Genomic DNA, 27,220 nt, shown 5'->3' on the forward strand with positions numbered 1-27,220 from the left:
AGAACAATTCTCCAGTTTGTACTTCAGTGTATTTTATTCACCATCTTTTCCTGAAACTTTTGATAGTGGGAGATGGACACATTTATTCACCTTCTAAGATAAAAGGACTCACTGACCCGTATGTCATTTATCTCTGCAGCCTTGAGAAAGCCCCAGGCCTTGAAGTCGCTAAAGGGCAAAACACGTGTCAGCTGTGTTTTTGCCAAATCCTTTGAACCAAAGACTAATTGGACAAATTGAACACGGACCTGTGGCTGTCCTGGAGTGTTTTGTTTTTATGATAAAACCGATTTCAAGGCGGCTCCTGGTGCATCATGACACAAGTGAGTGCACGAGGACCATTTTGAAACAGGTTTTCTGAAAGAAAAAGAATTCCAAGATGCCCACCAGAGTGTGTGTATATGTTGTGGCACTGTGATGCTTGCATGTGTGTAGTAGTGCACCAGCGGCCATTGTGGCATTTATTGGTATCAATTGTTTTACTTTGATTTATTCTGCTTGTAATTGACAGCAGTGCTTTCAACGGGCCGGTACTGTCCAGTACTGAGTACCAGCACTTTTTTATTTTGAGAGGGAGAGTACCTGCACTTCTCAAGAAAACCGTAATACTTTTAATTGGAGAGTACTGGCACTTCTCAGAAACAAACAGGTGCTCTGGCACAGGGTACCTGCACCTTAACATTTCCATTTCAAGCACTGATTGACAGTACTCAGCACTAATCCCATTCACCCGCAAAGAACTGATCGTATGAGAGCAAACTGTATGTGACACCAGATGAAGCGAGGTCAGTTAAAACGGGAATGGATGAATTCAATGGATGCACTTACAGGAGCAGGCACACTGCCTATCATGTCCCTGTCACAACAGGAACGAGTTGCTGATTCACAAAGGTAGGTTTTGTTGGGGGACATTCATTCGTGTTGACCTAGCTCATCCAGAGGTAGGCAGGACTGATCCATCTTACCGACCGGAATCAGTCACATGTCAGATGCATGTTTTAACGCTATAAAAAGGGCCATCCTCCAAGGAGATAACATTGAGAGTGGGACAAACACTGATGAATGGCTTGTTTTCTCCAACCCGTAGCACCTGCGGGAGGTGGGCTGAATGGAGAGAGCGTTAGCCATGTGTTCACTTCATGTCGATGGAACAATATCAGTGGCCTGCACAGAGCTTACCCATCCTCTGCCATCGACCGTGCCTACCCTCTCTACAGTCTGCTATCCACCTGTTTCCAAATATCCATCGATCCATTCATCCATCGCATATCTTTTTTTATAGAGAGATTTCGGAGGGAGAGGTACAAGGAGGGAGCTTTGCGATTGCTTTGTCTAGAATCTTGCGCACACTGCAGCTTCCCGTTATGCAGAGATTTCATTTCAAACCCTGTTTCCTTGTGGTTTAGAGTGAGGTCGATGGGCTTCCGCATACAGATGTAGGAGCAGTAGGCTCCGGTCTCTTGCCATTAGATGACAGCGGAAGTGAAAAGGTTGCAGGCACCCGACAAGCCCGTACCCACATGGAGGGCATGGCTTCCAGGTGGGTTTAAAAAGTGAATTACACTTTATAGAACTTCTGCACAAATATGCATTCAAAGGGGAATGTGGTTTGCCAGTATATCGTATAACTTTTTTTTGGTAAGTGCTCATTTCGCTTAAAAAATCTTCAGAGGTACCGCCGGAGGTTTCTTCAAGCAGAAAATGTCTTTTGGGCGAGACTTTTTGGCACAACATCTTGCAAGTCGTTTTTGCACTCTCTAAAGAAAGGTTATAGAAAATTGCAAAATATGAGTTTTGAGAGATTACACATAATCTAAATTCGGGCATTTTGCCGGCATAATCACAATTTCACCAGGCCTAACTGCAGTATGAAATGGGCAGTTTTGGAAATCCGGCTGGCCTAGTCAGCAATATGATTTTTAAGCTTCTATTCAACTTTTGAAAATTGTCCTCGAGGTTGTACAAGGAGCCTCGTCCAATCTCCCCTGGAGAGTAAGGAAATCTTCTGAAAGTTAGGGATAAGTAGGGGTGTGGGAAGTAGGGTAGATCCTGTGGAGGAGGGCACACCTCACATACCACTTCTGAGACAAGGGCCTGGCAGACACTGGTCTCGGGTGAAGAAGGCATCATTGTAAGTCCTGGGCACCACAAAACACTATTGTTTCAGTCCTTAACCGTCCTTCATGTAATTTGGTTCTATATTGGCGGAAATGGGTGAGAAATTGGTGCTTTTAACACAGTTACATGGAGAGCTACAGGGTGTGAGGTAGTTTCAGTACAGTATATAGAGATGGGCTGAAAATATGGACCAAGATTTTCTAAGGGTTTGCGAGGGTGCACAAGGAACAAACACAAGGGCAAAAGGAATGTTGCACCAATGTTGACCTAAGTGAGGCGATAAACGGCTTTGTGTCACTTAGGGCCAAACCCACGATATGCTCAGGATAATCAACGCAAAGTGGACATTATGCATCAGAAACGATGCAAAAATCCCTACAATTCCAGGCAAAGATATATTAACTGAAGTCACGTAAAGTAGTGCGCTTTGGCTTTGTGTTGAATACTAATGCCAAGTGAGAACACACCCAAACAATGGGCACACTGGAAATCGTGTGACTTTTCCACGCCAAATATGTGTAATTTTATTTACATTCTAAACTACTGGAGTGGAGGGGCAACTGTATCAGGTATAAATATATTTTTTCATTCAAGCCCTGGATATTTTCCATAAAAAGGGACACCCGCTATGGCCCACGCTATCAAACTCAAACTGTCACCAGAGGGCCAGAGCGCCGACTTTACAAAAATTAAACAGGCTTTCATTTGTAAATTAAAATTTGATAACCCTGAAGGAAAAATGGGCTACACAAAAACAGGGATTGTATTGTAATTGTATTGTAATCGTTTTTATATAGCGCTTACTACCCCTGACGAGGCGAGGAAGCGCTTAGGTTACACATCCACCCATTCGTCCCTGCGTCCGTTTGTCCATCTGCCCATCCACTGTCCGTCCATGACTGCGCTTACCTTGGGTCCTGGATGGCCTAGCAGGCCTTGAGAAGTGACAGCTTCTGGAGGGCCACTGGGTCCTTCAAAGACCTAAAGAAATCGGAGTAAAGAAAATGTGGATTATTTTGATGGGAGTGGGGTAAGTATGGAATGCATGGACTGGAGATACTGTTCTTTCACCTTCACCCCGACACCCATCCTTGTAAGATTTCAGTGTCAAGGAGTCCATGCCCTACCTGGTGATAAACAACCTCCCCGGGAGGCCCAGGAGGACCCGCCACTCCCTTCTCTCCTGGGGGCCCTGGTCTTCCATCGGCGCCAGCCTCTCCAGGATCGCCCTTCTCGCCCTAGGCAGAAGAAAAGGGAATTCTTAATCACCTGCCATGGACCCGGTTTGATAGCCATTTCTGAATAGACAGTGACAACCTCTTTTTCTGTAACCACTCTGTCTCACACTCACACATCTTCTCTCCCATATCCTTCCCTCCCTCTCGGCCAATGTCCACTTTGCTGCTGCACAACGATAGGGACCCGAACCTGAGTGGCAGGGGTGTCAGAAGCAACTCCTAGCCTCTAATAACTGGCCGCCCACGGCTCCAGCAGCCCCCGGGGTCATGCGCTCTTGGACGCCCACACTCACATGCGCTGGTGACCCCCGCAGCCCCACCCTCGGCAGCCTCCAATGTCTCCAGAGGTGTTTAGGGAAGGAGATGAATGTATCTACAGAAAGAAAATGGGGTTCACGTGCCTCGTTTACTTTCTCATCATACCGTTCTCACCAGGGGCGTAGGAGACAAATTTCTGGGGGGGACAGGGACAGGGACAGCCATAGGGACTTTCAATCAACCCTATACAAATCGCTCGTTGTTTACGAACTGCAGGCTCGGATAAATATACACAATCATATATAATGGAAGTGAAATAGGGAGAAAGGAAGGCATGTTTACACAGTCCGAAAGTATCTTTTATTGTTATTTATATTCACAAAGTAATTTAGCTCAATTGTGAAAATAACATGTTGATTAACCTTGCATCTTCATGCACCAAGCAAATCAAGGTAGGAGGGTAAAAAGGAAGAACATACCCTTTGAGCCCCACACCCATCATGCCCTTCGCCTCATGCCAATTGGAACCGCATTGGAGAGATCAAAAGTGATTAGGTACAATAGTTGTAAACTGTGCTCAGAAACCATAGTTCTAATAACACTTCTACTCCTGTGTGTGATCTTGGGAAGCTCAGCTCCACATCAGTCATAACTAGAAGCATTTCAACTGAAGAAACTCTTGGGGTTACAGTCTATATAAACATGGGTTCTCCAATCTCTGTATAAACTGCAGTCACTAATTTCTTTAGAAACGGCAGTTTGTGATGCACCAAGTCACAGCGTGTAAAGAAAAGACATTCACTGATTATAAAGAAAAGACATCAGAAAATGACTATGATAGGGTTATTACAGTCGAGTTCTGACATTACAATGCCTTCTGCCAGAGCTAGCAGCCAAGGTAAAAGGCAGATCAGGTCAAGGAGCATAATTAATAAAACTGTTTAAAGCAAAAAAATTAATGTTGCTTTTCTTTCTTCTGCTCTACTTTAATAGCTTGGAATGACAGAACCTATGCACTAAGGTTTTAAGTGGTTTGTGGGAAAGTTGGTGGTGTGACCATGTATTATATGGGGTAAAATACCCCCTGTGTACATAAGGATATTGCAAGTCACCTTAAAGTTCATACCTTATAAACAAGCAGTGGCAAAGCTAATAGGTCTCGCCTATGTAAGTTCTATTGCCTTTGCCAATGTGTTTTAGCCATGCTGTACACTAGTGAGACTACTATTCAGCATGGCTCAAAGTTAATGGCATAAAGGAGAATGATGTGTCATCGACTGGTGTGACATAGTATCATGGAGTAAGTAGAGTGTCCTAGAATGGAGCAGTAAACTTAACTTTGAAGGAACAGGGGTCCCTGGAAAAAAATGCAACACCACTCCCATAAACAATGATAATAAAGTAGTATGCAAATGGAATGTTTTATGCATTTATTCAATGAAAATATAAAAGATCAAATGTAGTGGGAAAACATCAACAGGGGAAATCGAGAAAGACTGGTATTCGGGCATTACACAAGTTATCTGGATGATCCAATGTCGCCAATTACAAGAAAAATTTAAAAAGTAACCTATATAGTACAGTGGTTTGGAGGAGGCTGGCCTGGTTTGTAGTGGGTACCTATGGTACTTACACCTTATACCACATCCAGTTATCCCTTATTAGTGAAATGTAGGCAGTGCCTAGACGCCAGGCTCTCTAGGGGTGGCTGTAGCCAAGGCTTATCTAGGAGACATGCAAAGCTCATGCAATACCACTGTAGTCACACAGTACTCACACACATGAAAGAAAATACTCAGTGTTACAAAAATAAAGGTACTTTATTTTAGTGACACAAATGCCAAAATACCATAGAGACTATACTCCCTTAGGAGGTAAGTAATACACCAATTATATACACTAGTATGCAGCAATAGCAATAAAAACAGAAAACAGTGCAATTAGTGAAAATCACAATGGTTAGAAATGGGCCTAGGGGAAACACAAACTATGTACTAGGAATGCGAATGTCGGTTTCCCACCTAGGCAAGTGTGGTGTGTAGAGGGGCGCCGGGAATATTAGAAATGGCATCCCCGCACTCCTGAAGTCTGGGAAAATGGACCTGGAGGTCATGGGGGCACCTCTGCTAGTGCAGGGGTGCCCTCACACACAGGTACTCTGCACCCTGCCCTCAGGGCTGGAGGGCCTGCTATAGGGGTGACTTATAAGTGACCTGGTGCAGTGTAACTGGCAGTGAAAGGGTGCATGCACCTTTTCACGCAGGCTGCAATGGCAGTCCTGCAGAAGCCTTTGCATGGGCACCCTATGGGTGGCAAAAGAAATGCTGCAGCTCATAGGGATCTCCTGGAACCCCAATGCTCTGGGTACCCAAGTACCATATAATAGGGACTTATAAGGGGGCACCAGTATGCCAATTTGGGTGAAATACTGAGTTACCAGTATGCAACAACCATAATTTAAGGGAGAGAGCATAACTGTTGGGGTCCTGATTAGCAGGATCCCAGTAGACACACTCAAACACACTGGCAAACAGGTCAAATGTGAGGGTAACCAAGCTAGAAAGAGGCTACTTTCCTACAAGGTAAGCATCCACAATAATGATTTACAAGCTTTTATACACCCACTTTTACATGAGTGACTCAAATAGTGAATCAAGAAGTCATTAGCTCATAGTACCTATGCTTATGCCAACTTATGTACAATATCACAAATTCAAGTCAAGGTACTTTGGCCGATGATATTTCGATCTCCTAGACAAGTATCAGGATCATCCTAAGCCTTTGTTAAGCTTGAGTTAAAAGGGTTACAGAGTGCTTGTAACCAAATCGGCCAAGATAAATCTGACTCACATCTCATATGAGTGACAAGGCAATCAATGGAGATCTGAATCTCTAATCAAGCGCCAATGCCATAAAGTAGTAGTAGAGTGGAGTAGTGTCACAGTGTAATAGAGTGTCATAGAGTGGAGTGGCAGAGTGTCGTAGAGTGGAAAGGCATAAATATGAGTGAACTGGAGTAGAGTGAAGTAAAGTAACGTGAACTTGTAGAGTATCGTAAATTGAAGTGGCATAGAGTGGTGTGGAGTGGCATAGAGTGGAGTAAAGTAGAATGGAGTGGCGTATAGGGAGTTGTGTAGGGAGTTACAGAGTGGAGAAAGTGTTAGAGTTTAATGGAATAGAGTGTCAGAGTCTAGTATCATGGAGTGTAATGTCAGAGTGAAGTGTCATAGAGTGGATTTGGGTGGTCTAGAGTGAAGTGGCATAGAGTACAGTGGTGCAAAGTAGATTGGTGTAGAGTGTGGTGGTATAGAGTGCGTTGGTTTTGAGTAAAGTGGTGTAGAGTGCATTGACGAAGACTGCACTGGTTTAGCGTACATTGCAGTAGCGTAGAGTGGTGAAGAGTAGAGGGGAGCAGAGTGGAGTGGCACAGCATAGATTGCAGTGGTTCAGAGTGAAGTGTCATAGAGTGATGCGGTGCATGGTAGAGTGGAGTGGTGCAAGGTAGAGTAGACTGGTGTAGAGTGCAGTGATGCAGAGTAGAGTGGCATAGAGTGTAGTGGTATATAGTACATTGTTGTAGAGTGCAGTAGAGTGGCATATAGTTGAGCGGTGCAGAGTAGAGTGCCGTGGTGCAGAGTAGAGAGGAGTATAGTTCAGTGAATGAGTGCAGTGTTGCAGAGCAGAGTGTCATAAAGGGCAGTGGTGTAGAGTAGAGTGGCATAGAATGCACTGGTGTAGAGTGCAGTGATGTAGAGTAATGCAGAGTAGAGAAGAGTGGCTTAGAGAACAGTGGTGCAGAGTAGAATAGAGTTGCATAGAGTGCCGTGGCATAGAGTAGATTGCTGCAGAGTACAGTATAGTGGTGAAGAGTAGATTGTTGCAGAGTGGAGCATAGTGATGTAGAGTGCAGTAGCATAGAGCAGTGCAGAGCAGATTGGAGTGGCGCAGGGTACATTGGAGTGGTGCAGGGTAGATTAGACTGGCATAGCAAAGAGTGGAATTGCGTAGATTGCAGTGGCATAGAGGAGATGATTTCAAAGTAAAGTGCCTACATTGGAGTGGTGTAGAGTAGATTAGAGTGCTGTGGTGCAGAAAAGTGTGCATTGGGACAGAGTACAGTGGCATTGAATGCAGTGGTGCAGAGTAGAGTGGCGTGGAGTTCCGTGGCAGAGTGTAATGTTGCAGATTAGAGGGTCGCAGAGTACAGTGGTGTATTGTAGAGTGGCATAGAGTGCAGTCGCCTAGAGTGCTGTGGCGCAGAGTACAGTGGCATTGAAAGCAGTGGAATAGAGTGCTGTGGTGCAGAGTAGATTGGCATAGACTGCATTGGTTTTGAGTAAAGTGGTGAAGAGTGCACTGGCAGAGTGCAGGGGTGTAGTGTACAATGGTTAGAGTAGAATAGCATAGATTGCAGTGGCGTAGTGTAGAGTGCTGCAGAGTAGAGTGATGTAGAGTGGAGTGGTACAGCATAGATTGCAGTGGCGTAGAGTAGCACAGAGTGGAGAAAAGTGGTGTAGGGTGCAGTGGCATAGGGTAGTTTGTTTCAGAGTAGAGTGAAGAAAAGATAAAGAAAAGATAATATACTTCAATGTGCTTAAGTATGTAACGATAACAACAACATAAAGAATAACGCTAGGTATAACAGCTCAAAATGAAATATGGCTTCTCCCTGTTAGCCACTCTATAATCAAGCCCTTCATTACCTAGATAAAAAAGCATTAAGCATAAATCTTAGAAAAATATACCCTTCTAAAACCTAAATTGTTGTGGGAAAGGGTAAAATCTGGGCCCAATTTCGACTTCACTGTTTCACCAACAGTGTGTGATCTTAGGCAAATACAAATACTGTGTTTCACAGTCTCCTTTCTAGCCTGCAGGCACCAGGCTGAGTGGGACTCTGTTTCCTCTTTAGATCTTCCTCATTGTTCTGCAGCTCCTCTTAAAGGCCTCCTGCAGTGCTCCTCTTCAAGGCGGCAGCAGGTGATGCAGACAGTAATCATCCAAAACTCTTCTCCTCCTCGTGCCCTTTGTTCTTATGAGCACCCTTAAAACCCACAGCTGTGAACAGGCCAAACAAAACGGCAGCGGGCCTCCTGACTCACGTTCATTCTGTTACCATCAGATTGGAGGATGGTCCCTACAGGGCTATTAAAAGTAGCGCTTTTGTGCGCTAATGGCCCTCTGAATAATAGATGTAAAAGGGGAAATTATTTTGTCCCCTCGTCCCCCGTGTCCCCCATCCTCCAAAATCTGGGGGGGATACATCCCCCGCGTCTCCCACACTTCCTACGCCCATGGTTCTCACCGCCTATGTACTCCTGAACCCAGACGACGCGAGGGCAGTGCCAGGGTCGCCGAAGAGCATGGCAGAAAAAGCAGCTGGCTGTTCATGGACTAATAACACTTCTTGTAGCCGGCTTGCTACTCTCACTGGCAAGATGTCAAACTTGTTTGCTCAGAACAGTGAAACCTCACTGATTCGGAAAACTCATTGGTAACATTCTGACTCTCTTGTGATACTTGCCTGTAAAGTTTGAGCTCGCGCCCAAACCTGGCTAGCGTGAAAGTGGCCACGTGCTATTGACGCAAATATTAACGAATGATGCAAAACGGAAAAGGAAATGTTGGGATCCGAATGCTGTGATGGATGCCGGGCAGGTGAGATGAGACTACAGAAACCAGGAAGTGATGCAGTGAGAGTGAAATACAATTTTCACGTGTCTAGTCACAAGTGATGTGGCCTAGGAGGCGTGTCCTATTGGACAGCATTCTATCCAACAGCGGTATGTGTGGTGTGGTCTCAAGGCAGGCTTTGGTGCTAGTGGCGCCCGGTGCAACAATCTTTGTTGGCTCCCCCCAGTTAACTTCTCCATGGATTCCCTCATTGCCACCCTCCAACAGTGACCCTCATCTCGCCACAGTCCCTCTTATCACATGCATTCAATATGTTTTATAGCTCTTCTCATACCAGTGCAGGGTATCAGAGCACTCTATAACACACACATTATACAAAGACAATGAATCATACATGTGCAAATCAGACTATAGGAAATGTTACATAAGATAAAGAGAAGTACAAGGTGTAGGGCTCACATGCAGTCCATCCTCATAGGCCTATTATTAATGTTAGGGTACTGAAAGACTGGGGAAAAAACATAGCTTTCTAACCTCTTTTACCATGCAGTTTGCATGCAGCTGTTTGCTGACTCATAGGTCACTCGGCTATATTATGGATGTCACTTATGAATTCCTAGCAACATAAGAATCTCTGTGACAAAGGCAGTAACCCACTGAACTCTCCACATAAACACAGTTCTGTGATCTGCATGGCACTCATTCTTTGCATCACTCATATTAACGCTTTGCACTACTTGATGCCGAATCAAAACTGCCACAAGACAAAACTCCAACCTCTCTCAAGCAGAAACATTATTCATTATTTGTTATTGAAATGTTTATTGTTGCTTGACAACTGCTGGCCACACAAGGAACTCTGCAGCAAGTGCTTTTAAACTCACAGGTTATTTCCAAACACAGCGCCTCTTGAGGTCTGTACCAGGGGCCGCTCCACTAGCCACACCACCCTGATCTACTGGACATTGTTATCTAGCAATAGGCATAATCTAGTAGGCAACATTGTTATCTAGCAGTAGGTGTAGTCTAGTAGATAGCATTGTCGTATAGCAATAGGCGTGGTCCAGCAGATAGCATTGTTATTTAGCAGCAGCTCTGGTCTAGTGGGCAGCATTGTTATCTAGCAGCAGGTGTGGCCTAAAAGACATTGTTATTTAGCAGCAGGAGTGGTTTAGTGTGCAGCATTGTTACCTAGCAGCACGTGTGGTCTAGTGGACAACATTGTTATCTAGCAGCAGATGTGGTCTAGTAGACATGATTGCTGTCTAGCAGCAGTTGTGGTCCAGTGGACGGCATTGATATCTAGCCGCAGGTGTGGTCTAGCAAGCAACTTTGTTATCTAGCAGCAGGTGTGTTCTAGTAGATAGCATTGTTGTATAGCAGTAGGCATGGTCTAGTAGATAGTATTGTTTTTTAGCAGCAGGTCTGATCTAGTGAGCAGCATTCTTATCTAACAGCAGGTGTGGTCTAGTGGACCACATTGTTATCTAGCAGCAGTTATGGTCTAGTGGACCACATTCTTATCTAGCAGCAGGTGTGGCGTAGTAGACATCAATATTTAGGAGCAGGTGTGGTCTAGAGGACAACATTGTTATCTTGCAGCACATGTGGTCTGGCTTGATAACATTGTTATCTAGCATCTGGTGTGGACTACGAAGCGGCATTGTTATCTAGCAGCAGGTGTGGTCTAGTGGACAAGATTGTTATTAACATTTTTATTGAGCAGCAGGTGTGGTCTAGTAGACATCATTGCTATTTAGCAGCAGTTGTGGTCCAGTGGACAACATTGATATCAAGCAGCAGGTGTGGTCTAGTAGACAGCATTGTTGTATAGCAGTAGGTGTGGTTTAGTAGATAGCATTGTTATTTAGCAGCAGGTCTCATCTAGTGAGCAGTATTCTTATCCAGCAGCAGGTTTTGGTCTAGTGGACAGCATTGTTATCTTGCAGCAGGTGTGGCCTAGTCGACATCATTATTTAGGATCAGGTGTGGTCTAGAGGACAACATTGTTATCTAGCAGTACTTGTGGTCTAGTAGATAGCATTGTTATCTAGCAGTAGTTGTGGTCTAGTGGACAACATTGTGATCAATATTGTTATCTAGCAGCATGTGTGGTCTAGTAGTTTTTTCCAATGGACAGCAATGATATCTAGCAGCAGGTGTGGTCTAGTAGGCATCATTGTTAACTAGCAGTAGGTGTGGTCTAGTAGATAGCATTGTTGCATTGCAGTAGATGTGGTCTAGTAGATAGCATTGTTATTTAGCAGCAGGTATGATCTAGTGAGCAACATTCTTATCTAGCAGCAGGTGTTGTCTAGTGGACAGCATTGTTATCTAGCAGTTGGTGTGGTCTAGTAGACATTGTTATTTATCAGCAGGTATGGTCTAGAGGACAGCATTGTCATCTTGTATCAGATGTGGTCTAGTGAGCAGCATTGTTATCTAGCAGCCGGTGTGGTCCGGTGGACAACATTGTTATCTAGTAGCAGATGTGGTCTAGTAGACATCACTTGTTTCTAGCAGCAGTTGTGGTCCAGTGAACAGCATTGATATCTAGCAGCAGGTGAGGTCTAGTAGACATTGTTATCAGGCAGGTGTGGTCTAGTCAACAGCATTGTTATCTAGCAGTAAGTGTGGATTCGGTGGACAGCATTGTTATCTAGCAGCTGGGGCGGTCTAGTAGACAGTATTGTTATCTAGCAGTAAATGTGGTCTAGTTGAACAAGATGTCCTTGTTGAGCAGAAGTTCTAACTCTACGACCACTTTATTTCCATGAACCTGTGTTGCTCTAATCAATGTACACCTTATTAATGTACATCTTATTAAGATGATAAGTGAGTTAAGTATTTTGCTGGTGACACTGGACACCTTTTTTGTATTATGGTGGAAAATCGAATATCTGTAGCCAAGACCTCATTTGAGAAGAACATTATTTATTGGAATAGCAAGATTTTTTTTATTGAAAACGAAATATATATTGAGTGTGTGTGAGTGTGTGTGACTCAAAGTTTGCTTAACTGATTCATCAGCCATTCATGTAAATAAATATATCACAGTAAACCATTGCTGTCTCGAAATTAAATTTACCATAGGTTCCATTGTGGTTCATAGAGTGGCTCATGTTTTTTTCAAAGCACGGTATTTTGTAGCATTATATTTTGGAGTTCATCCTATAGTAGTGCACCCACAGCCGTGACAGGAATGCCACAAGATCCACAGTAATACACATAGCATGCATACATATATTTATTGTGCATGGTACCTTGGCACCTGGCTCTCCTTGACGCCCCTCTGGCCCCTGTTGTGAAAGAAAAGAAACAATTTTGTGTTTTAGTGTCTACACGTTTCTGAAAGGGGTCTTTCTGCACATCTGACATCCTTAGTAAGTAGCATCGGTGGGAAGAACGACAACATTGCAGGTATTTTCACTTTTGGTGTTACATAAAACATTTCTTAAATATTTTTTGTGCTTGGCTACCTCTTGTTCCAACATACTGCTCTTTCCAGGGTTTAACACGTCCCCTATTAATTTTCTCTTATCCCTGTTCATTTTTCTCGTCTGTATCTTGTGTGCATCTTCCTTTGTTTATCAAGTTTCTTCTCTGTGTCCTTTCCTAAGTTTCTGGAGTTTCCACATACATTTGTTTATTCTCTTGTCCTCGCTCATCTCCTTTTCTAGTTCATTTCTAACAAAGTTTTCATGTTTTTAAGCATTATTCTGTTCTGTTCAAACATCGCCACGTCCCCTGTAACTGTTCTCAATTATGATTTTTCTCTGACTCCTGTTCGTATGCACTATGTATGGAGCTCCCTTTTTAGGATCGAGCGCACGCAAGTGCTCTGGACCATGTTGTAATCTCTATGTGGGCTTCTAACCACGCCTAGGTCAAGCCAGTCACTTTCATTAGTTTGTGGGCTTGCCTTTTAAAAATCGATTGATTCAGTTTGTGAATGGCATGCATACACCAGGCCGTTTCCGGTGTTTAGCCCTCCTTGAGCGCACCGATAAACTGCTGAAAACGTATGAGACTACTTTATCTTTTCATTTTCTGCGCAGCGTGATCTTGCTGGACAGAAGTCAAGTGCTTTGCATGACATTTACCCTGTTACATGGACAATTGCACTGTTTTGCTTTTCATTATTAGTTTATGTGGCAAGAAAAGTTCGGTTAGGAGTTTACAATGCTAATAGCTCTAACATGAGCAAACGCAAGACCCGTTGCATTGGAAATGCTTGTTGGCTTTGCTCCCACTCTAACCAGCAAAGTCCTTACATTTCCGAATTTTCTGCAGTGGCTGGGTTAATAATGTTATGCCAGGCCCCATGTGTCACAAGTACATGTGTACAAGTTAAACAAATGTCCTCAGAAAAATAGACAAGCATTTGCAATGCAATAGGTCTCACATTTACTTAAGTTGGAGCTGTGGGTGTTGTAAATTTATAACTTGACTTCTTTTGCCACATTAATTGGTCAACCCTGCCACATAGTTTGGTTCTTTCTGCCACATAATTCCAGTGGACCTGCATTTAACTAAAGTGCTAGTAGGCCTACTGGAATATTTTTTCAAACAAGGCCCTTACAACTCAAACTACTCCCTGGTGCAAACCAAAAGATCCAACCATAAGAGAGTTTACAAATACATTGAATGTAGGATGGGTTATTATTTTGGGTTCCTAACTAACCTAGTGTGGGGACCCAGAGATGATCTAGACAGAAAGAGCACGTTGTGGTGAATACCTTTTGAAGGTGGTCCCATTGTCCTAGGACCACCACAGGCTGAGTTATGAGTGAAAATGTTTGAAAAAAGAATGCCCTGCAAAGCATTATAGGGGGGATTTTTGGGTGCTGCAAATATTGTAGTATGTTGCATGTAATCCTCAAAATAGCCCCTAGAAGACACCCCAGAAAAATAGCATGTCTAAGAAACTTGATCATGTAACTATGTAGTTAGCCCCTAAAAGGCATAACCAAGTGAAAACGGAATGCCAAAAAATAATGCAGCACAAGCATATATTTAGCCCCTAGCGAACAGACTGCACTACACTTTTTCATGGCTGGCAGGTTTACTGGAACAATATTGCAAAAACCCTCTTAAAACATGAACTACTCAGCTGGTAAACAAAAGTTCCAACCATGGAAGAGCTTAAAAAGACAATGAATGGGTCCCCACTAACCTAGTGTGGGGACCCAGAGCTGAGGTTTTGGAGGCAGTCCTACTGTCCTAGGACCACCACAGGCTGAGTTATGTGCAAATATATTCTGAAAAAAGAATGCCCTGCAAAGCATTAGAAGGGAAATTTCCAAGTGCTGCAGATTTTGTAGCATGTTGACTGTAATGCTCAGAACAGCCCCTAGAAAACACCTCAACAAAAATAGAATTTCTAAAAAACATGATCATATAACCATTTAGTTAGCCCCTAAAGGGCATAACTGCATGAAAACAGAATGGCAAAAAATACTGCAGTGCAAGAATATATTTAGCCCCTAGAGGGCATAGTGTGTTACACATTTTCATAGCTGGCAGGTTTACTGCAACAATATTACAAACAAGGCTTTTAAAATATTAACTTCTCTGAGCTGTAAAACATAAGTTCCAGCCATGAGAGAGACACTGAATAGTGGGAGGGGTTATTATTTTGGGTCCCCACTAACCGGGTGTGGGGACCCAGAGATGACCTAGACAGAAAGAGTGTCGTGATCAACGTATTGTGTAAAAGAATGCTTGCAAATCATTATGGGGTAAGTTTCCCGAGTGCAGTGCATATAGTAGGATTGGCTCTCCCGCTGTGTTGGGAGAGTTGCTTTAATGATTTCTGTGTTTTTTATGTAAAGCATTTATCGATTACGAGTGTTTTTGTGAACGCTATGGAGCATGAAGGGGAGAGCCAAAAGAAATTACTCTGATTAGGTAACAGTGTGAACAATGTGACCAGCGCTTCAATACTGCCAATGGAGTTTGCGCTGCTGTTGTGCGCTGTGAGCGCCATGGCCGCCATGGAGGGGAGAAACAAAAGAAAAAAATAGTTCACCCACGCTGAAGTATATCGGCAATCGTGCAATAATCCATCTAACAGGGTCAGTCTGCAAGGCGGTAAGAAAACCACCCCAAGGCTGGACTAATGTAAAGCATTTACCAATGCCATCAAGGAATTTTCGAAAGGCAAGACCACAAACAAGTGAAAGTGATGGGCGTGAGATGGGCGTGTTTAAAAGACCACAGAATACTTACAACAGGTTGAAAAGTGCTTGACACCATGTAGTGGGTTTAGCAGTGTTAGCAGCCATGATCACACAAGACAAGCTTGCTTCTGCCTACCATCCTGAATATAAATTACAAATCACATTGTGTGAGGAGGGGCAGACCTTAAATGGGGCAGGGCCTTGTGCTAAGAAGTACCTAAGCAGCACTTTTGTCTCCACTCTGACGCCAATCCCCTCCTCCAAAATAAAAGCATAAAAAAAGCTTGCTTGCTAAGGCTGCTGCCGATGTCCTGGGTGTTCTCATACCCATTCATGGACGTCGGCAGTTCAAAGCCTCCGAAAATGAGCTGAAAACCACTGTTTGCAGTGGTTTTCTGCTCGTTTTCCGTGCCACTGTGTGATATCAGCTCCTCACCGGGTGACCGGGTGATAGGAGCTGATATGCGTCTCACACGGTGGCACCGTGTGAGTTGGCAGGTCTTGAATCACAATGTATAAATAGGTTTTGCAGTATCAGTGCGGGGCCCTGAGAAAGTGCGGGGCCAGAGGTAATGGTCCCTTTAAACACTCCTTCTGCTGGCCCCCTCTTTGTCTGTTTTGTCTCATCACCTCCATGTTATTCTGTATCATTCAAAAGGTGGCTCTTTGGGTATGGAACATACACAACTTTTACACATCAACTTTTGATGAAAGACCATCAGCCTCTTGTTTTAAGATGTGAGTGCTCCTTGCACGGTGTTGCATGTTTCACATCAGAGCCCATTAGAATGAAATTCACTACGATTGGTGCTGTTCAGATCAGACATCCATGACCTCTCCTTCCAGAATGAACTCAAGAACTTCTGGTCACTGCCAGGCCTTCTAAAGTTGCCCTAAGTAAAAGCGTCTGCAGAAATTCCAGTCTATAAAGTGCAATTTGAGAACTCCCTGCTGAAATGATTACTTTTCCTCCATCCCCTCATAGCTTCGGCCACTCTTAGCTTCTACCAACACGCAATTTTAACTCTTCTTCGTAAGGCTTTTGTCAACCTTTTATTCTGTGTTGTAAGTTGTAGAACGCTTGATATAGCTCAATGACTGCGGATGCTAAGGCCCATTTCTCCTCCTCTCTGCAGTAATCTCATCTCAACATGTTTTTTCTTCCCTTGTATCATGTTTTCAGTTTTCTTAAATTACAAACAGTTCATTGTGTAACAAGCTTATACAAATTGGCAAGTAGATAAGTTAATAACAAAAACGAAGTTTGCATCAGATAAACCGAAATAAACCTGAAGGACATTTGAAGGTGATTTGAAGGTTACTGGGGTCATCATTACAGAAAATGGGATCAGTTCAACAACATGACTGCGGTATTACCTGTGGTCCTTGAAGTCCGTGGAGCCCTGGAGGCCCTGGAACCCCTGCTGAGCCTGGGGGCCCTTCGGGACCCTCAGCCCCCAATTTCCCCTCTGGTCCTATGGGCCCCATTGTCCCAGGAGGTCCTGGTCGGCCTTGAAGTCCTTGTGGCCCTTCAGGGCCCTCAAAGCCACGCATTCCTGTGTGGCCCATGGGCCCTTGGGGCCCTACAGGACCCTCAGATCCATCGGCTCCTGGAGTGCCCGGAAATCCTGGAAGGCCAGGGTGTCCTGGAGGCCCCTGAGGCCCTTCGGGTCCTCGCGGCCCAACGGTTCCTGGTGGTCCTGGATTGCCTGGTGGGCCTTCAGGCCCTGGGAAGCCAGACATTCTTAAATCTCCGTTCATCTAAAAGAAAAGTAGACGTACACAGTAAGGTAACAGTCAGCACATGTTTGACAGAAGGGCAAGGCATGTTCATCTCATGCTCCAGGCACCAACCCTTGCCATGGTGTAGAACCTCAAGTGCACAGTTTATTTTTCATTTATCTATTTTACAGTTTTCTACAGTGCTGCTGTGCAATACAGGCACTAACATAAGGAATACATCTGTGCCGGTGATTGCTGGTGGTGGGCACCAGGAAACTAAAAATATAAAAGTAGTGACTGGGGAGAAAGCAGGGATAAATAAGAACTGGCAAGAGGGAGCTAAAGAGGTTGGTAGTGCAGGTGATGGAAAAAAAGCATGAGGTGGAATCAAGTCTACCTTGGTAGTGGACAACCCAAGCATTCAGCAGCACTGACTATGGGCTCCTAACTAAAACATGTTTTAATTAACAACGGATTAGCATCATTTAGGATTAATAACTACAGAGGATATAGTTGAAAGGTAATGTGTAAAACCAATGGAATATGAGAATTACATTTGAATGATATGGCAACTGTGACAGAAGTAAAACAATAGAGAAAAACACATGGCAAAACAGCGAATTTGAGATTAGTCCAGAAGTGTTGGATTTTCTGCAATTTCTTGAAAGGTAGCAGATTTCTTTACATTTTTAGTAGAGAAGGAAAACAGTTTTAGAGGTTGGTTACAGCACTAGTGAAGGATTGCTTCATTGCTAGATTATTTTTCATTTCAGGTGAAGTTATGGGCAGATGGGAGGATTATTAGAAGGATGAAAGAAAGGCATGATGGATTGAAGGAGAATGCAAGGTTGAAGGAAATTCTAAGGACGGTTGGGTTTGCTCATGTGGTGTGCTCAGTGTGATTAGAAGTGTGGTTTCAAGCTGAGCGTATTTTAATTTACTGGCTTTACTTTGCTCCTGGGTACTCACTGTGCAGAAGAGATATAGGAGACATATTGGATACTGTGCTCACATTAGTGTCACAAATAAGTTTTCATAATTTGCCAAATTATCGTTCATTGATCTTCAAACCAGATTTGGGTGAAACCTAGAATGGATCTTTTGTAAACCACAGTAGCCTTTTTCTTTATTCCTGAACAATGACTCATGTCTGTCCCATCTGTACATTATTTCTAATATTTTTTTTTCTTTCTTTCTAGTAAGGAACAATCCCCAATTAACATTCAGGCATGAATTTATAGCTTCATTATTGGAGCTGAACCCCTTAGTGTAACAAAAGAAAGCCTACAAGAACCTATTCTCCTATTTTCACATCCTGTTGTTGCCTGTGGACATACTGGTGGAAAATGGCCAACGCCCACCATGCTCAGTGTCAGCTGTATGGTACTAGAGAGAAGATTTGTCTTTAGGATATATGGCGTTTAAAATCCAGTGACTGGATCCACATGTCCATGCCAATGATGAAGAAGAAAATATGAGAAATGGACTAAGTATCCGATTACTTACTGGTAATATTCATTACTCTGAATCCTACTCTTTCTTGTCACAGTCCTTGCATATGTGAGACAGATAACCTACTGAGACAGATAACCTACTAGACTATAATATGGGACTAAGGCTTTTTCTTTTGTCAATTCTGTGAAATTAGTCCTTCTTCCATTTTTATATATTTGACCCTGCCTCCTTTACCCATAAAATCAGGTGGACGCATAGGCCCCTCCTGTCAAATGCTAATCCCCATCACCAACCTGGTTAGACCAACCATGCACTTGCTACGGTCTGGCAGAAACCCACAGAGGAAAAAAATCTGAAATGCAGGATCGTAGCTTCATGGGGATGTTTGGGGTGTTACACCCCCTTAAAAATGTATTCTGTTGTAAATAGTTGGGTATAGATGCTTTCAGTTGGGAATGGCGAAGTGTCTGTTGGATTTCACCTGGGATTTTTAGATGCCCACAATGACAGAAAAAACACACACTCTCTCCTCTCTGTTTTGAAGACCTTAAAAATGTTGATTAGTTTGCAAAACATAGTGTTTTAAGTGCCGCTAACAATACGCCCTTCTCCTCTCTTTCCACTGCCCCTTAAGCCCCATTTATGTCCTACTTCTTATATTTTGTGCTTTACCAAGATATCCCAGTGTGATTGCTGGAAAATCTGAAGCTCACACCCTACCAACCTCATTGACCAAGCCACGGCCCTGCTGAAGTGATGGTGGGCAGCAATGGTGGTTAGTTAATGAGAACTAGTGGGTTATCTGTCTCAAGATAAGTATGTAAGAATTGTAATGAGAAAGAAGGCCAACAAGGTTGTTGACTTGGTGGAAGAGCACAAGATAGCCAGATTAACAATATCAACAAGCAGGAAACGCTGGGCAACGTAGAGAAAGTGGGAAGGCCAGTCTACCACTGCGTAATGCTTACAAATGGAATAAGGATTATATTCTGAAGTTGTAGAATAAGAACATGTGAATAAGCATTTACAGCAAACAGAACATGTGACATATGATCACTAATAAACAAGCACAGCTCTTAGAGACACTGTCCATATCAGAATTTGAAGCTTTTTTGGATATAAGCTTGTTAGCAGAAGATGGCAGGGAAAGATTTGCCAGTAGTATATTCTGTCACTATTGAATGTGTGTGGTATAACTCTAGTGTGAGCCTAGTTAAAGGCACTAGAGTGTTGTGTAGGTTGAAAGGAAATGATCCGACATCAAGTGACTGGTTTGCAGACTGTTATTGCATCATGAGGTAGCTGGTTTGTGGACTGTTAATGCATCATGTTTCAATGTTCTTTAAAGAGATACAACTTTAACTCTTTTCTGAATTGAAGGAGGATTTTGGTGGTCCTGATGGATATGACGATTTTATTCCCGATCCTGGGAGCATGGATAAAAAAGGCCTTACCTTTTTTTCTTTTTCACACTTCTTTATTTCCTGCCTGATGGTGTCCTGGCTGTGGTTTTGCTGAGAGTCACCAAAGATGGTGACCTGGGAGCCAGATGGGGCAGAGGTGCAGGTCGTTCTGGCTTTGTAAATGATGCAGCTGGTTTTGAAGATTGTTCAGCTGGCAAGGGGAGCCAGTGGAATTCCATCCAGATTGAGTGATGTGAACATATTTCCTGAAGCCCTTAATGAAATGTGCTGTGGTGGGTAGGATGCCCTAAGAGGGCCAGTGTGAAGTCTAGGAGGCCATGCAGCATAGCACTTCCACCATCCAGATGCAAGAGTAAAAGGGCATGAACAGCAGAGCTGGCAATTCTTCCTAGGAGAAATGGTTTCACTTTCCTCAATAAGGAGAGTTGGAACTAGGCTGTCTTTGTTTTCTTGGAGGCTTCTTCCTGGAGAAAGAGATTGGTATCTAGGGGGAACCCAAGTGTCTTGGAATTGAGTGAGAGTAGGAGATTGAAGCTGTCAAGGTTCATGTTATTTATAGAGGTTTGTACTATTTTGTGCGTGTTATTCTTTGTAAATAGTAGGAAGTCTTACTTGGCAGGTTTTAGCTTCATGTATGTGCTGGACATTTGGGTTATAGTTAGCATTTAAGTTGTTGGATGCCTGATAGTTGATACTGTTTATGGTAAGTAGAATTTCAAGGGCTCCATGTAGTGGTTGAAGATGATGGAGACGGAAGGGAAGCCTGGATGTCTCTGCAGGTAATAGGGATCTTCTAAGACCAGCAGTTGGCCATGTGAACAAACTGATTTTGGTTAGAAAGGTAGGCGGAGAACCACTGCAGGAATTTGCATTCAATTTAAGAATTCTATGTGTGGATGAAGGTGGGATGGCTGACGGTATTGAAAACTGCTGAGAGTGCCAGCAACATCAAGAAGCAATAGTCATCCTAATCTGTGGTCAGGAGGTCTTGCATATGGTGTATAAGGTTGTTGTTTCAATGCTGTAGCATGATATGAAGCTAGTTTGGGAGTCATGCAGGAGACGGCTGCTGTAGACTGCTTTTTTAATTATCTTGCCAATGAAGAGTGGGTGAGTGATGGATCGGTAGGAGGCGAGACCACCAGCTTCTAGTGTAGGTTATTTTAGGAGTGGGACAATCTGGTCTGCTTTGGGAGCTGCCTTCATCAAGGATGGCATTATTGATGGTGAGCAGAGGTGAGAGAGCTTCTGTGGAGACAGTTTTGACAAAGAACAAAGGTAAAGGCACAATATTTTGTGTAGCTGGACTTGAGAAAGTTAAGTATGTTGGTGAGATTTATAAGAGATAGGGCTCTGAAGGATGACCATTGTGGTATGCAAGGTGAAGGTGGTTTTCTAAGAGGAGATGCAGATTTGGTGTTGATAATCTGCTGTTTCATCTTCTGTATTTTTCAGTGAAGAAGAGGAAGAGGAGTATGATGATGTCACACCTGTCTGTGGAGTGTATGGATAAGAGGCAGACACAGCATGTTGATGCAGAGCCTAATTGTTTTATACAACTTTCTGCTTCTGTTGGTAGCTTCATTAAGGTTGTTGCCATAGTACTTTACTGTTGCGGAAGTGATGAGTTTTCTGTGTGTGAGGTCATTTCCTTTCCTGTATGCAGAAAGCATTAGCTGTAGCAGAGGTCTTTGGAGTACCAGGGTGGGGAATGTTTTGAATATAGTCTTTTAGAACAGTGGTAAAATCAATTGAAATGGTATTGATATAGGACTTTGAGTTGAAAGGGCACAAGAGGAGTCCTAGCTTTAGGTTGTCCATGCATAAGTCTTTGAAGGAGCTGAATGTTTGATGTTTTCTTTTGGGCTGACCTCGGTTTGTTGGCTGGATTTTGAGCCAAGAGAAATGATGGCAACGTCGTCAGTCTAGTCATGAGGTATGGGTGGTTTGTATTCAGTTGTTGGTGATGTTTAGAAGACCAGGTTGAGGATGTGCCCTTTGGAGCGTAATCCTTGGTTGACATGCTGAACAACATTGAGTGTGTCAATCTGGTGAGAAGTCTCTTGTTTTTTAAGCTTGCATTGTCTGGGAGATTGAAGAAGGGTGGTGTGGGCATGTCACGTGGATGAGGCGGTGAGGAAATCAGAGAACTCATGAGTGAAGTACTTTTTCTGCCAGAGAGGCTTCTATATGAGTTCAAAGGTAGCAAACTGAGTTAAAGAGAATGTGAAGTGGAATGTAAGGAGCTTCATGGAGATGGGTTTCAGCTGGTTGACTAGGCCTCTGGACCAGAAGGACTTATTGATGAAAGTGAGGCCCCCTCCCTTAATATGAACACAGTTTGTCAAGATGGATACTGTCCAGCCTGTGGGAGCAAGGACACATAGAATGCGCGAGGATGTAGGGTTGAACCATAATATTGTGATGATGAGCATATCAAGCTTGTGATAGGTGATGAGGTCGGGAAATTCTGGAGCACGGGTTACTGCACAATGTTTGCTAATGAGCATGTAATGGAATGTGTGTTTGTTAGTTTGAGGGTGTGTGTTCGTTAGCGGAATGTATATGAGAATGGGTCCATGTGTTATGATGATCCTAGGTGACTGATGTAGGTCTCGGTGTGATTCTGGGATGGAGTGTGTGTACTTTTGGGTGAGACACGTAATTATAGTTTACTTTGTAGTTTGCAGAGGAACAGGTATTATGGCCCACTGTAGTCATTGTTTATGTTACTGCGCCTAACTGCTGATAGTAAGACTCGTTTATTTTGGAACACTTCAGTGATCTCGTCTTGGAGCTCGCAGCCAAAAAGCATGTGACCAAATGTTGCATTTGTAGGTGCATTTTCAAGGCTGTATCACATGCATGCCTCTGCTTCCACCTCATAAAACGAAACCCTTGTGTGCGAGATACAATCAAACCTATGCAAGCATCTGTTATATATATATATCAGTTGCAATCACTTGTAATTCTACATGACGGCTTATTAGGTGCTTGATATAAATTGGAGATTTTCACAAATGTCAAATGGCCTTTTGAATAAATCCATAACACACTGTCCAATTTCACTGCAAACAGGCAATCTATGCATATTCCTTTCATGTTCTACTCGGTCTGGAGGTTACAAGAAGCATTTTGACTTCCCACAGCTAGAATCCGGCATCCTCAGAGGTATAAAAGCCTTCATGTACCTGGTCTGTGTCAGATGTGGAGTGAAAGACGCCCGCTCCAGGGGGACCTCGTGGCCCAGATGGTCCAGTTGGACCAGGTGCTCCAGGTTCTCCTGGAGGACCCGGGACCCCAGCATGTCCTCTTTCTCCAACATGACCTGGGAAGCCATCAAGGCCTGGTGGTCCTCTCTCACCACGTTCTCCCTGTGGGAAGGATAATTCAGTGTCATTCATCGCCTGATATTTTTGCCACATGTAAAGGATAAAACTGAGGTATCCATGAGAGATAAAATATGATGTACAATTAGTTTTTTCTGCAAGTACTAACTACAGTTCAAACACTACCATACATGTTTTGTCATTTTTAACCACTGCCTTATGTTCCAGTGTCTATTTAGAGGAGTAGGCCAAGGGAATCATTTAGCCATGTATTTGAATAACTGGCCTCCATATTCTCCGTGCCCCTTCGCCTTCCCTGAATCCTCATAGATACTCATACACTCTGCCCCTTCTTCAAAACATCTACGTGCCCATACTGGATGTTTCCCTGAAAAAGAGGCCAAGGTTTGAATGTGCACACAGAATGAATGTAATCCCCATTCATAGAGATGTACCCTCAAAGAGGTCAGACGTTCAAGACGTGCACATGAATATTCATGGGATACTTCAATAAACAATGAGCCTAAATTAAAACAATTTATAGAGTGGCTATCTTGAAAGCCCAGTATGTTTGATGGTCCCAGTGACCAATGATGAACACACCATGGCCATCAAAACTACAGACTGCAGGTTCACAGCACTTGTGAGCCCCAGTTACCGCTACTTGAGGAAAGTGAACCCCAACCACGCAGGCTAATGCAACTAATCCTTTGTCAACTCTTACAGACACTACTTGCTTTGTCAAAGCACCATAGCAATGTTATATTTAATATACCGAATTAATATATTTAGTCGCCGATAGAAAAGGCAGCATTGTTTTCAGCAGTGTCTGTTAATTCCAAGCATGGTCAGCGGAGAACAGAAGTAAAACACATCATAATAACTTACCTTCGGCCCCTGTGGGCCAGGTATGGCCGGACACACGCACTCGGATACATTAACCTAGGGCAGAAAGTTAGAGTCAAGAATCTCAACTGCGTCTCATCACAGAACAAATGGCTCCCTACAAAAATATTGTAAAATACTGTGAGGATATGCTTAATCTATTTTACTATCCTAACAGTGGGCCACACCTTTATTTTGTCATGTTCAATGGTTGTGCCTCTCTGGCCCACAACCGTGCAATGGTTTCAAGATCCACATTTTACGTGGCTATAGTGGTAGTTCCTTAATATGACACAATTCTTGTGAATTATGGGTTACATCCAGCTGGCGACCTTGTATCAGTCTCATTTATTTAGCATTATAATTTGTTTAATAAGCATCATCTTCGTGAAAGGTGAACAAAACCAAGTTGCAGGCCCACATTTAGCTGAACTTTGCAGGCCGCACTTCCAAAATATATGACTTCCTCCGACTCAATGCCTTTTTTTATCAAAACATGTTTTTTCAATGTAAAACCCTACTATGATAACTACACAATTAGATGTTTACCTTTTTGTCTATTGCAGAAAACCAAGCGGTGTAGTGCAATATTTCTCTTACTCTTTTCAATAGACGTGTCCATATTTGCAACTGCGCCAAAATAAACACCGAATATGGAACTTAACCAATTGGTAAGGTTTACTATGGTCCTGTATTGACATCTCTGGTTTCTGGTGACATTTACAAAGCACTCGGCCTCCTGGTGAAAGGGTTTACATTGGTATCCATTGTGCATTGTGTATAGTGACTTGACTGCAACATAACTCACCATATGTTAACATTCTCTGCAAGGATAAATCATGTTTTTACGAAAATGAATGTTGTTGTTCCATGCTCTACATGTGATAACTTATATGAGAAATAATAATCAGAAACCCTTTCCATACATTTTAGTTTTTTAAACTTTTTGTAAGCATTTTCGTTACTTATGTTGTCCTTCATATAAAGGGCCATGTGCCTTAAGCGGGGAGTTGCACCAAAGGATGGCTAAAAGTGCAATCCTTAAATATAAAGCTACATAAACGTACAAGTTAAAGGTTGCAGTTCTTTTTACTTTGCACCAAATTGAAAATGCAAGGTTTTGTTTTGAAACGTTGCTGCCTTTATTTAAAGACTGCACTTCAAGTCCTCCTCTGATGCCAATTCTTGATTCAGGGATTTACACCAGTTAATAAAATAAAAAAACAGTTTATGTAAAAAAATGATACCAAGCATTGACAAAGTCAACAGGTCTGGCCTACACTGGAGCGCCATTTTTTGGCAGCTTATACGCTCTATAAATCATTTCATTCATTTATACGCAAACTATTCAGATGGTTATTGTTTGATTTTTTTTATAGAAAACACTTGAGATTAAAATAAAAACCAGAAAAAGAAAGAAGCATTGTGCTACCTAAACATCTAAACATGGTGGATTCATGTTTTTATGTTTTTAAAGTCACCTTTGCATATAATTTTAATAGAATAATATTAATGGGTCCTAACAGGCATGCAAGAGGTATAAAACCCCTTTATAATTTTACAACCCCTCACGATATCATACGTTTCACACCATAATACCACTCCTCAAGCTGTACAACTTCCTCCTGCACAATTCTATCGCTATCCCGAAGTATAGCAGTGGCCCACTATACCACCAGCACCACCAGGCAGAATGTGAACGACCCTACCAGTGTAATACCTTTCTCACTGAACCATATCCCATAATACCCCCCTCAAACCACACAGCTCCCTCTTACAGAGTGCTGTCCCTGTCCCGCTATACCATCACCTCCCATTGCAGAGTAGCAGTAAGTTACCTCTGTCCTTGGAGATGCCTGAAGAGTACTGGGATGAGGAAATATTATCACTGGCTCGAGTGCATCTTCGACATCACAGAAAAGAAAAATGCAATTTGTTGTTATTTTTATGACTTTTACAATAGTATTTATGAATGCAGGTAGGTCACAGTACACATACCCCAAGACAAAATACAGCATCTGCCTTTCTGGGATTAAATGCACTAAAATCTGTTACCAGTGGGTGTTCCCAGCAGACATCCCTGGAAAGCGTTTATACAGAATTCGAGAAACCCATGGCACCTTTGCTTGCATATCACAAACTGATGCAAGACTAGGTGACCAACCACGTATTGAACTTCAAATGTTCCCAGTGGTCCCATTTTCTGACTCTCTTTGCCCCCCCCCCCCCACAGTTTATATGGCTCCCTTCTGCCTTGCCATAGTACCCTTTTTTTTTGTTATTGTCGGAAAGACCAACCACAATATTGTACCAGTTTTCATGGGTTGCTTTTAGGCGTGTAAGTGGCTTGGAATCTGGTCTGATCCTGAAGGCCTAGGTCTCAGCTGTTCAGTTTGCCCAGGTGCTCAAGTAATATGTCACCGAACAAGAGAACATGATGATATATACTGGGCGCCATATTTACAAGACCCAGTGGCGCAGGGCGGTGCAGCAAGTCCCTTGATACGGCGCATTTCTGTCCTCTCCCCCTGCGCTGGTGCAGAAATTGCTGCCATGTGCCTGCACAGGCACCCTTGCACCAGTGAGCAAGGGTGCCTGTGTCGTGGGGATGATTGTTTTTGTGCCGGAAGGGATCCCTTCCGGCACAAAAACAATCAATGGAGGGAATTTCTCTTTCTATGATGCAGCACACATAGAAAGAGGAAAAAACGAGGAGATATAAAGATATTTCTCCCTGTTGCATTAGTCTTATGCCACTCCTGGGGTGGCGTTTATTTTTGACACATTTCCAGTTTAAAAAACCTTTTAAATCTGGGAATGCGACAAAATCCATGGATGTTGCATGGGAATACCCATGGAAACACCTCCCTGATGCAAAGTAGGGCAATGCAGCGGCTTGCGCTGCGTTGCCTTACTCCATAGCTACAAGGCCATGTAAAGCCACGTAAAGTGGCCTCTGCGTGGCCTTGTAAATA

General features: G+C 43.2%; 1 protein-coding gene across 2 annotated transcripts in view; it reads right to left on the reverse strand.

Annotated features, from left to right (window-relative positions):
- Positions 1-27,220, reverse strand: part of LOC138299370 (collagen alpha-1(XV) chain-like) — a 171,336-nt gene that overhangs the window by 54,677 nt on the left and 89,439 nt on the right. For both annotated transcript variants that reach the window (XM_069237594.1, XM_069237593.1), the window contains exons 4-10: positions 26,084-26,148; positions 24,249-24,302; positions 23,223-23,405; positions 16,808-17,191; positions 12,512-12,547; positions 3,246-3,356; positions 3,028-3,099 (exon numbers count right to left, since the gene is read on the reverse strand). In XM_069237594.1, coding sequence (XP_069093695.1) covers positions 3,028-3,099; positions 3,246-3,356; positions 12,512-12,547; positions 16,808-17,191; positions 23,223-23,405; positions 24,249-24,302; positions 26,084-26,148 — 905 coding nt within the window. The remainder of the gene's footprint in view (positions 1-3,027; positions 3,100-3,245; positions 3,357-12,511; positions 12,548-16,807; positions 17,192-23,222; positions 23,406-24,248; positions 24,303-26,083; positions 26,149-27,220) is intronic.

Source organism: Pleurodeles waltl, chromosome 6 (assembly GCF_031143425.1).
Source record: "Pleurodeles waltl isolate 20211129_DDA chromosome 6, aPleWal1.hap1.20221129, whole genome shotgun sequence".
Taxonomy (NCBI): Eukaryota; Metazoa; Chordata; class Amphibia; order Caudata; family Salamandridae; genus Pleurodeles; species Pleurodeles waltl.